This window comes from Pipistrellus kuhlii, unplaced genomic scaffold (genome assembly GCF_014108245.1).
Source record: "Pipistrellus kuhlii isolate mPipKuh1 unplaced genomic scaffold, mPipKuh1.p scaffold_m20_p_9, whole genome shotgun sequence".
Classification (NCBI taxonomy): domain Eukaryota; kingdom Metazoa; phylum Chordata; class Mammalia; order Chiroptera; family Vespertilionidae; genus Pipistrellus; species Pipistrellus kuhlii.
The window spans coordinates 66,265,442-66,275,906 of NW_023425595.1; the positions used below are offsets into that span (position 1 = coordinate 66,265,442).

General features: G+C 62.2%; 1 protein-coding gene across 4 annotated transcripts; it reads right to left on the reverse strand.

Moving 5' to 3' along the window:
* Nucleotides 1-2,751: 2,751 nt before the first annotated feature.
* Nucleotides 2,752-5,308, reverse strand: APOA4 (apolipoprotein A4). 4 transcript variants are annotated; one of them, XM_036428327.2, is made up of 4 exons: nucleotides 5,150-5,308; nucleotides 4,792-4,918; nucleotides 3,274-4,177; nucleotides 2,752-3,153 (listed from the first exon to the last, which is right to left on the reverse strand). In XM_036428327.2, exons 1-4 carry the CDS (start codon nucleotides 5,196-5,198, stop codon nucleotides 3,058-3,060), a joined length of 1,176 nt encoding a protein of 391 aa, XP_036284220.1. In that variant the 5' UTR covers nucleotides 5,199-5,308; the 3' UTR covers nucleotides 2,752-3,057. The 4 variants fall into 4 exon arrangements, with proteins under 4 accessions (XP_036284220.1, XP_036284219.1, XP_045433646.1 ...); XM_036428326.2 differs by having other exon boundaries at nucleotides 2,752-3,177; XM_045577690.1 differs by having other exon boundaries at nucleotides 2,752-3,225.
* Nucleotides 5,309-10,465: the final 5,157 nt, after the last annotated feature.

A 10,465-nucleotide genomic window follows, 5' to 3' on the forward strand; every position in this document is an offset into this window, starting at 1 on the left:
CACAGCCAAAGGCCCGCTTAGAACAACAAGAGAAGACCGACTTCCCGGAGGCAGGGAGCCAGCCCTGAGGAGCACTAACGCGTCCAGCTCAGACAAATCAACAGGCCCGGCTGGACCGGGTCAGGGGTGGCTCAGCTTTCAGGGGAGGGGCCCCTGCGGGAGTGAAGGTCAAGTTCTGAACTGCTGGCCGCAGAACCCATTCTGGAAGATACAAGCAAAAAAATGCTTTATCACCCTAGCCGGTGTTGCTCAGTGGATAGAGCATCGGCCTGCGGAATGAAGGGTCTTGGGTTTGATTCAGTGAAGGGCACATGCCCAGGTTGAGGGCTCAATCCCTAGTGTAGGGCCTTCAGGACACAGCCAATCAATGATTCTCTCTCACCACTCATGTTTCTCTCTCTCCCTCTCCCTTCCTCTCTGAAATCAATAAAAATATAGTAGTATATATTTAAAAAATCATTTATTCATGCATTTCTGGAAACGTGGAGAAAAGCTGGAGCAATTGGTTTGACAAATAGACAAGAATGCGAGAAGCTGAGGGAGAAACGAGCCAGGGTCACTCCACAAAGCCAGACCTGCGGGACCCTGCTGCCACCACCGAGCCAGCAGAGCCCGGCAGCCCGGAGCCCGGCCAGGCGGAGCCTCTGGCCTCGGCACACCGGCTGCTGCCACTGCCCCGCCCACCCGGACAGAATGCCCCCCCTGGTCAGCCTGGCAGCAGCTCCATACTCGAGCCTGGGCCTCCGCCTGATGGGCGAGCCTGGGCCCCGGCCAGACCCCAGAGGCAGGAGGCAGGAGGCAGGCAGTCCTAGCATCTCCCCCAGGAGGCAGAGGTGACGTTCATCAGACGCCTGGGAGGAGATTCCCCACAGAAACCAGGGAGGTGCAGAGGCTGGTAGCCCACCTGCCAGCTCAGAACCGGGAGACCAGCGGCCAGGCAGAAGTGTTGATGTAAGAAAGAGAAGGCAGGCTCACCCAGGGCACTGGCTCTGGGGTGGGGGGGACCTCAGGCTCCTATGAGGACCAGCTGTGGGGCCTGAGGCCCAGGGTCCTGGAAGCAGTGCTCAGACGCGGACCTTGGGGAGGTCTCAGAACATCTCTATGCTTCTGGACCCGCTCAGAAACCTGCCGCCCGCTGTCCCACTTCCTCTTTCTTTTTAAATCCTCATCTGAGCATATGTTCTTATTGATTTTGAGAGAGAGAGAGAGAGAGAGAGAGAGAGAGAGAGAGAGAGAGAATCATCAATGTGAGAAACAGCAATCAATTGCCTCCCCAGTATTTGCCCCTACTGGGGATTGGACCCACAAACTAGGTAGTTGCCCTGACCAGGAATCGAACCCGCAACCTTTTGGTGCACCAGATGACACTCCAGCCAACTGAGCCTCCTGCCAGGGTTGTCCTACTTCCTTTGAGTGCCCTGTTCTCCTTGGTCCTTCCCTAAAGCCAACCAGCAAACCGGGTGCCTGGTTGTTTTCACAGTCAGTCCCTGCCTTGCTAGGGCAGCGGGTGTGCAGGTGCCAGCCGCAGCCTCACTTGACCCGGAGAGTGGGAGTGCCAGCAGCCAGAGCAAGGGAGTCCCACGGTCTTCGCTTGGCTGGCCTGGCGGCCTCACGCTGTAGGCAGGAGTGGGCATGTGTTTGCTACAGCAGTGGGCAGCACCACGGATGCAGTCACTGCACGTTTCCTCTGCCCCATGGCGTGCTAAGTGCCTAGCATACACCGTCCCACCAAACCTCACAGCATCAACATCCCATCCTCCAAAGGAGGTCACACCACCCCGCGGTCCAGGCAAAGCCAGGCTTCCAGAGTGGGTTTGCCTGGTTCCCACGAGGAATGCTTCCAATAGGCAGGTGCTCAGGCTGGCCCGGGGCCAGAGCTGGGCAGGCTGGGCCAGACCATCCTGAGAGCACCTTGGGAGCAAGGGGGATGGAGAGAGGAGACCCAGACACTCTCCCTAGGGCGCTGCCCTCAGGGGGAGGCTGGGTGTCTTTGAGGAAAGCCTGTCCCCGCCTTAGGAAGGAAAGGCGTCAGGAGGGACCTGCAGACCTGGCTCAGAGGGAGCAGCCAGGATTTAAGTCATTTGGGGAAAAGGCTTGGCCTGGCTCTTCTCTGAGGCTCTGAGCAGGGAGGGAGAGATCACTCCAGAGGCTGCCTGGGGCCCGGCCCCTCTTCCCCGTCCACCGGCCGCTGTCAGCCCCGCCCCTAGGCAGACCTCTGGCCAGGAGGCACCTGGGCACCTGCTTCTCCCCACCTCCCAGGACCCACCCATGTCTCTAGGCCTTGCCCCTCAACTCTGGGCACCAGGTGTATCGCCCAGAGTCTCTGAAGTAAGTGTGTGTGCTTTCCAATGGGAGTGGGCTAGGGTGGACGAAACCAAAATTCACAGTCAGTCAGGTGAAAGGCACAGGAGAGCAAGACGGGAGGCCCGTCTCCCCACTGTGCCGGGTCAGCGGCCAGGCCTGCTCACTTCAGCGGCCCCTGGGGGCGCGTGGCCACAGACTCAGACTGCGAATGCCTAGAACAGTGCCCGGCACACTGGGGCACTAAATACTTGTGGGCAAAGTGGAGGGAGTGGATTGCTTATTTTGTCTTCAGCTAAAGCGTGACTTCTTTTTCCACTTTCCCCTGAGCACACTCGTCTCATCTCCCTGCCCTGGAGTCCCCCAGTGCCCCCGGCTGCCCTGCTGAGCTTTGCCAGCTGTGGGCCAGACACCCGTCCCAGCAACACAAGAAGCCACTCGGCACCAGGCTGGGCTAGTTCCTTAGCAGTTTTATTGAGTAGTGAGAGCTAGAGGCATTTTCCACAGGACACATGTCCTCAAAGTCTAAAGGGAATTGCTTTGGGACAGACGGACAGACAGGTGGCGGGGCAGGGCAGGTGTCCAGGGCGGGGCGTGGGCACCAGGGGCAGCTCAGGCCCCCAGGAGCGCCTGCTCCTGGGTCTGCTCGAGGAGAGGGTTCCTCAAACTCGAAAGGGAATTGCTTTGGGAAAGACCGACTGACAGGTGGTGGGGCGGGGCAGGTCTCCAGGGCGGGGCGTGGGCACCAGGGGCAGCTCAGGCCCCCACGGGCGGCTGCTCCTGGGTCTGCTCGGGGAGGGGGGGCGCCACGGGCTGGTCCTGGCCCTCCTGCACGGGCTGGTCCTGGCCCTCCTGCACGGGCTGGTCCTGGCCCTCCTGCACGGGCTGGTCCTGGCCCTCCTGCACGGGCTGGTCCTGGCCCTCCTGCACGGGCTGGTCCTGGCCTTCCTGCACGGGCTGGTCCTGACCCTCCTTCTGCAGCGAGCTGAAGAAGGAGTTCACCTTCTCCCTCAGGTCCTTCTCCAGAAAAACCAGGTGGCTTTGCACGTCCCCCGACTGGGGGCCCAGCTTCTGCTTGAGCTCCTCCACCTGCTGCGTCAGGATCTTGTTGAAGGCGTCGCCGTGGGGCTCCACGCTGCGGCGGAACTCCTCCACCTTGGCGTCCAGCTGGCCGCCGAGCTGCGCCAGGGACTGCCGCAGCCCCTCGGCGCCGCTGCCCAGCTTGCCGCGCACGTCCTCCGCCAGGGGGGCCAGGCTGCGGCGCAGCTGCTCCGCGTCTGCCGAGAGCTTGGTCTTGAGCAGGTCGGCGTTCTTCTTCATCTGGAAGGCCAGCCCCTCCAGCTGGTGGTTGAGCTTCTCCTGGGCGTCCTGCGCGTAGGGCGTCAGGCTGCGGCGCAGCTCCTCCACGTTCTGGTCGATCTTGAGCTTGAGGTCGTCGGCGTAGGGCGTGAGGCGCCCCTTGAGCTCCTCCACGTTGCGGTCGATCAGGCCCTGCAGCTCGTCGGCCACGGGCGCCAGCGAGGCCTGCAGGTTGTCCTTCTGGTCGCGCAGCAGCGTCTCCATGCGCTGCGCGTAGGGGCTCAGTTGACTGCGCAGCTGCTCGGCCTGCGAGCGGACCTGGGCGCGCAGCTGATCGGCGTAGGGCCCCAGGCGCTGCTGCAGGTCCCGCGCGCCGTCCTCGATGCGCTGGCTCACGTCCTGGGCGTGCGGCTGCAGCCGCGCCCGCAGCTCCTCCAGCTCCTTCTGGATCTGCTCCTTCAGCTGCTCTGAGTCCCTGGTCAGCCGCTCGCTCAGCCCCGTGGCGAAGGGCACCAGCTTCTTCTGCAGTTTGCTCGCGTAGGCGTTCACGTCGTCCACTTGGTCCTGGAAGAGGGAGCTGCGGGGGGGGGGCGCGGGCGGGGTTAGCTTGGGCGTCGCCCCGGACCGTGTTTCCCTGACCTGGCACTCACCCCGCACATCCTGCCCAGGACGGGGGAGCGGGGGAGCGGGTGGGCCTAGCCCCGCCTTTAGGGCTGGCAGCCCCGGTTGCTGCCCTGCGTGTGCACACTGCTTTCTGCTCCTGCCTGTGCCCAGCGGCCCTGGAGGGCCTTTCCCGCGGGGGGTGCTGGGACAGACCCCGTTATCTAAGATGTGAGGTTCTGGATTCTTCCAGGGCCTTCTAGTGGCACGAGGGCTGGTTTCCTTGCATGTGCCCACCCTCAGAGCCCCCAGTGCCCTTCCTCGGACTGGACTCCACGGGCCGTCTCTGGGACTGCGTTAGAACCCAGCATAGGCCTTCCCGCCTGCTCCCGTGAGCCTCAGTGCTGAGCCGTGGCATTGCCACTCTGCAGTTCGGGCGGGAAGACACCTGAGGGGGTTCTCCGCGCAGCTGGCCTGTTTGCACAGGCGGATTCCAGCCCGGGAGGCCCCAGGGTCACAGGAGCTGGTGGCAGGCAGTGGCCGCAGGTCCGCCCCGCTCAGCCCTGACCCAGGCAGTGCGTGCCCACTTACTTGAGCTGCTGGGTGAGCTCAGACTTCTGGATTTGCTGCACCGCCTCCTTGGCATTGTCGCCCAGCTGCCGGAAGTAGTTCCACACCACAGTGGCCACCTCGTCGGGATTGACCTCGGCCAGCGTGCCTGGGCAGGAAGCAGAGCAGCTCATGAGACCACCTTGCCCCTCCCCATTCCCCTGGCTGCAGCTGGCGCCGAGGCCAGTGGCTGCAGCTGTGGACGTGCCAGCCCTCCCTGAGCCAGGTGGCTGCTGGGCAGCCCTCCGGTCCGGCCAGGGCCGACAGGCACTGGTCTGTCCCTTCTTCTGGGCCTCCGACTCTTGGCCCAGCCCCAGGTCCAAAGGCAGCTGCTACTCACCGGTGACAGCCACCAGGGCCAGCGCCAGCACCACGGCCTTCAGGGACATCCTGGCTGCTGGCTGGCTGCAGCCCTGCCGCACTGACCCTTCCTGGAATCGGATCAAGAAGAGAGGCTCTCGCGGGCTTCCTTCGCTCTCCGGACTGCGGAGCCGGGGCCAACCAGGCATTTAAACCCCAGGCCGCCCGCCCACGGCCCCTCCCAGCGGGACTCCACGCTGGCAGGTGACACATTCTCAGGAGGCCTCTTGGACTTTTGTGACCCTCAGATGACGTGGAAGCTGTCAGCAGACTGGGGCTTGGGCAACAATCAGAAGCGGCTGTTCTCTGCTTGTGCCCCACCCAGTACGAAGGGAAGAGGGAGTGTGAGCTGCGGAGAGTGAGGCCCTGAGGCCTGAGTCCAGGAAAGGGGTCCCCAAGGCCCAGCTGGCAGCTCGGGGCCGGGGCCAGGCTTGGGGGACAAAGTTCACATCTCCTCTGTCTACCCCAGGGTGAGAGCACCCCCGCCTCCAAACGCCCCAGTCTGACTCCATCTCAAAGCACCCGACTCTAGACGGGGACGCCCAGGGCCACGGTCAGGGCAGCGAGCTAAGGGTCCTGGTTAGGTGCGCCAAGGTGGACGGGCCTGCAGAGCCTGTGCGGAGGGGTCAGTTCTAAGTTTGCCTCCTGTCCCTGCTGCCAAACTGTGTCACCTTGGTCTCCTGATTCAACGTGGCCCAGCTGAGCCTGTGTCTCTGAAAATGGGTGGTCGGGTCTATTAAACGAGATGCTTCTTGTGAAGTAAGCGGCACAGCGCCTGGCACAGACGAAGCACCAAAGAGCTGCTGATGTTAAAAACATGACTTTCCTGATTTGGACCGGAGAATGCTCACCCTCCAGTGGGCGTGCCTGTGAGACTGGGCCTCTGCAGGTCGCCAGGGGTGGCGGTGCAGGTGACAGACAGTAGGGCAGCCCAGGGCGGGTCATGTTCACCGGCCCTGCCGCACTCCCTGGCAGAAGTGGCCGGCTTCTGGTGGAACTCAGGCCCTGGCTCTTAGGGGCCTTCACCAGGAGGTGTGGGGGCACCGAGAGGCCTTCTACTTGGACTCCTAACGTCCTCTCCACATGGGGTCTCACACAGACACCTCTCCCCGGGACCAGGAGCCGACGTCTGTCACAGGCAGGGCGCGGCCGGCCCCCTGGGCTGGGTGCTGCGTGCTCCCGGTCAGAACAGACCCTGACCTGCCACCTCCATCGTTTTTTTTGAAAATATATTTTATTGATTTTTTTACAGAAAGGAAGGGAGAGGGATGGAGAGTTAGAAACATCGATGAGAGAGAATCATCGATCAGCTGCCTCTTGCACACCCCCTACTGGGGGTGTGCCTGCAACCAAGGCACATGCCCTTGATCGGAATTGAACCTGGGACCCTTCAGTCCATAGGCCGGCGCTCTATCCACTGAGCCAAACCGGTTTTGGCGCCACCTCCACCTTGCCATGCCAGAGTAGCCTGGTGTCTGCGGGGGAAGACGGCTAAAGGCCTGCTGCTCACAGCCCTTCTGCTGACCTCCGTCTCCCCCCACTCCCACCCGCTCCCCCCAGCGTCAGGGAGCGCCTCCCGGAGCAGCCGGGCCCTCCTGCAGTGGTTGTTAAGGGTTCAGATTCTGGGGTCAGACCCCTGGTTATACATCTGGGCTCCCCACTCACTGTCTGTGTGTCTGTGGGAACTTGGGCAAGTCTTTTACCCCCGACTCCCAACCCCACCCCCAAGCCTCAGCTGCCTCTTGGGCTGAGGATTCCGAGAGAGTCTGTGTGATGCTGGGAACAGGGTCCGGCGCATGGTCAGCACCCGTCAGGCAGCAGCTGCGTGCTGCCCTGAGCGGCTGACTCCGGAGGCAGGCACGGTGAGGCGGGTGGGCCAAAGCGGGGCTCAGTAGCCTGTCCCAACCCCTCCTCCCGGCCCAGAGACGGAGGGTAGTGAGTCACAAAGGACACCTCAGCGGCAGTTTGACCTCCTGGACTTGCTGTCCCAGCAGCAGCATGTGGCAGGCTCAGAGTGCGGCCGCCTCCTCGCTGCGGAGTCTGCGTGTCCGAGCGGCTGCAGGCCGTGTACGGGCACACATAAGTATGCGCGTAGATGGGCAGTTTGTGGACACACAGCTCGGGCCTGGAGCAAAAGGCTGCCACAGCCTGGCACCTGCACCCACAGACGTGTGGTGGGTGGCACACCATTAATGGTGCATGCATTGCCCACTGCAGGCATATTTCTTCGGCTGTGAATGGCTTAGTGCTGGGGCCGGCTTAGAGGCTGCAAGTGCTGACAGGTAGCACAGAGTCTGCCTCTGCGGGCCCCAGGCTCTCGCTGGCCCTGGCCCTGTGCGTCTGGGGCCTGTGTGCTGTTGGGCAAATCTCTTTCCTCTCTGAGCTCATCTCCTTGATGTACAACAGGAAGACCTAAAGGCTGTGCAGTGACCAGGCTATAGTCCAGCATCACCGATAGCCACCCTCCTGTCCACCCATGGGGTCACACCAGGGGTCAGCCCAGAGAGAGGGTCAGGAGGGGACCCCTAGTCCCACTCAGGGGCAGACATGGATGTGTGTCCCCAGGTGTGCTCGATGCTGACCTTTGTTTCAGGGAGAACTAAGGGAGTCATCTCCTGTTGCAGGATCTGGGCAAGGAGGAGGGACTTCCGGTGTGGAGAGGCGAGGTGAGCCAGGGCCTCTGCTGGTGGGCAGAATCAGGGCTGCCAGGCCAGCTAGTGGCAGGGCAAGGATCATGGGGCTCCTGGACACAAGTGGAAGCAGAGATAGTCAGCCCAACACTCCTCCCTGGCCCCCACTGTACGCGCCTGCGCACACACACGCATACACACACACATGCACACACACCCTGGGTACTCCCCAGAGCTGGTCGGTAGGCCAAAGTAGTCTCTTTAATCTAGGGGAGCCAAGCAGGAGGGAGGAAGAGGGAAAAGGAGAGCGGGGCCTGAGAGGACCCTGCCCTGACACTGAGACAGCCCTCTCCCACAGAGACCCAGGCTCGGAGCTGCTAGGCAGGCACAAGCACTCACAGGGGCCAGGCCCTTAGGAGGAGATGGGTCCCAGGGGTCAGGGCATGTGATGACCAGATGCATGGCCCGCTCACTTACCTCTGCTCCCAGCTCGGCACCACCTGCTGGGCTGCTCTGCCTGCAGCTTCTCGCCTGCCTGGGCTCAGCGGGCACTGCCATGCAGGACAGAGAACAGCTCCTCACACCCCGCCCACATGGAGGTGGAGAGGGAGGAAGCAGGCTGAGGGATGCAGCCATGCCATCCGAGCACCTGGGCTGAGGTGTGGTGCCTCAGCCCCACCGGGACTCTGGTTTCTGCAGTTCTCTCACTTCTTTGGATGAGAAACGGGCCAGAGCAGAAGAGGGAGGTGGGCAAAATTGCCTGCTACCTCCCAATGCCCAAATCTTTTGTTTGTTTGTTAATTCTCATCTGAGGATATTTTTCCATTGACTTGTTTTATTTTCTTTTTGAGAGAGAGTGGAAGGGAGGGGAAGAGACAGAGAGAGGAACATCGATGTGAGAGGGACACATGGATTGGTTGCCTCTTGCACATGCCCTGGCCAGGGCTAGGGAGCAAGTGTCCAACCCAGGTATGTGCCCTTGACTGGAATCAAACCTGGGACCCTTCAGGCCAGAGGCTGATGCTCTATCCACTGAGCCACACCAGCCAGGGCTCAGAGACCTTCTAATCACCTTTCTCCCACCCCATCCCCAACGCCATCACCAACGTGATGAGCTGAGGATGAGTGACTGATAAGTCTCCAGGAGCTCACCTCCCCACTGCTCGGTACCAGCGAGGGTGTTTGAAGACCAGGTTGTGTTTCCCCCTGAGGGGCCCTGCACTCGGTCCCTCTCCACTCCTTTGGGGTCCTTACCTACAAAATGGGGTTAGTCGTGTCTACCACATGGGAATCGGAATAGTTAAATTTTGACAGAGAACAAGGTCTAAGCCAGAGGAACATTCCGAGCCTCAGCCCTGGGTGAGGAATTTTGGGGGAGGGCCAGGCCACTTCCTCGGCTCTGATTCCGCCGTGGGGCTGCTCCTTCCTGACAGCACGACGCCTCCAGAAGCCCGAAGCCCGGTCAGCTCCCTCGGAGGCGCCCCCCTCTGGCGTGGTGCCGGGAGGGCATCGTTGGGAGGAAGGGAGAGAGATCAAAGGGCCCCCTTCGTCGGTCAGCACTTTGACCTTCTCCTGTGCTCTCACCAGAGCTCTGTCCCCTTTTCCCAGGGGAGAGGAGTGAGGCTCTGAAAGACCGCGCCCGGACCATATGAGTACATGCCAGAGGCATCATTTCAACCTAGGATTCCTTGGCTCCCAAGTCTTAGCAGCTAGAACTCCAAGTCCCGCGATCTTGCCATCCAGGCCATGGCTCCCGCTGTGGGCTGTGGGGACACACCCCAGCCCCCCTTCTCCTGGCAGCCAGCCGACCCTGCAGAGTCTCAGCCCTCTGCCCACCAGCCTGGCTTCTCCCAGCCTTGCTTTCCGCCAGGCACCCATCAGCCAGTGCCGCCATTTCCAAGCTGAGGAACCTATGGCGAAGGGTGCTCGGCGCTGGAGTGGATCCCAGGGCCACCGTGAGGGGCGGGCCCAGCCCGGAGCTCAGAGCGGCTGCCCTCCCGGGCTGTTATCTGTGGGTCTAGAGAGCCAGGCGAGGAGTGGGAAGGCGGGGTGGGACAAAGGCCTTGGGCTCAGAGGCCAGAGTGACCTTGGCCCTTCTCCCACCACCCCCTGCCCCGGGCCAGCACGGGGAGGCTTCTGGGTAAGCAGCACTGGGATTGAAGCCAGAGTGGAGGTGCCGGGGAGGGGGCTGTGTGGACTCAGCAGTGTCACCTCCTGTGTCACGCCCAGGCCTCTGTGACCTCCCTCCAGACACCCTATCCCAGTGCTCTGAGTTGTTTCCAAGCCCATTGCCCTCTCACTCCCCCCCGCCCCCAGGCCGGGCTGTTATCAGGCTTAGGGGTGGGGAAGGGAGGGACCAAGAGTGAGGGCAAAGGTGGACCCAGAGGCCTGGCTTGTCCCTCAGCCCCTCTCCTTCACCGGCCTCTTCCAGGGGAGCCAGGCTGCTAGGAAGGAGTGGGGTCTTTCCAGGCTCAAACACTCCAGTTCCTCGTGCACCCCCAGTTCTGGGCTGTAGGGGTCCCGGGAGAGTGGCATGGGCACCCACAGCCTTCTAGAGATTTCCCAACTCTCCCAGCAGGCCTCGCTGCGTCGGGCCGCCCTGCCTTGGGCCCTGGTCTAGACTGATCAGCAGGTGACCTTTGCCCAGCTCACCAGGTCCTAGGCAC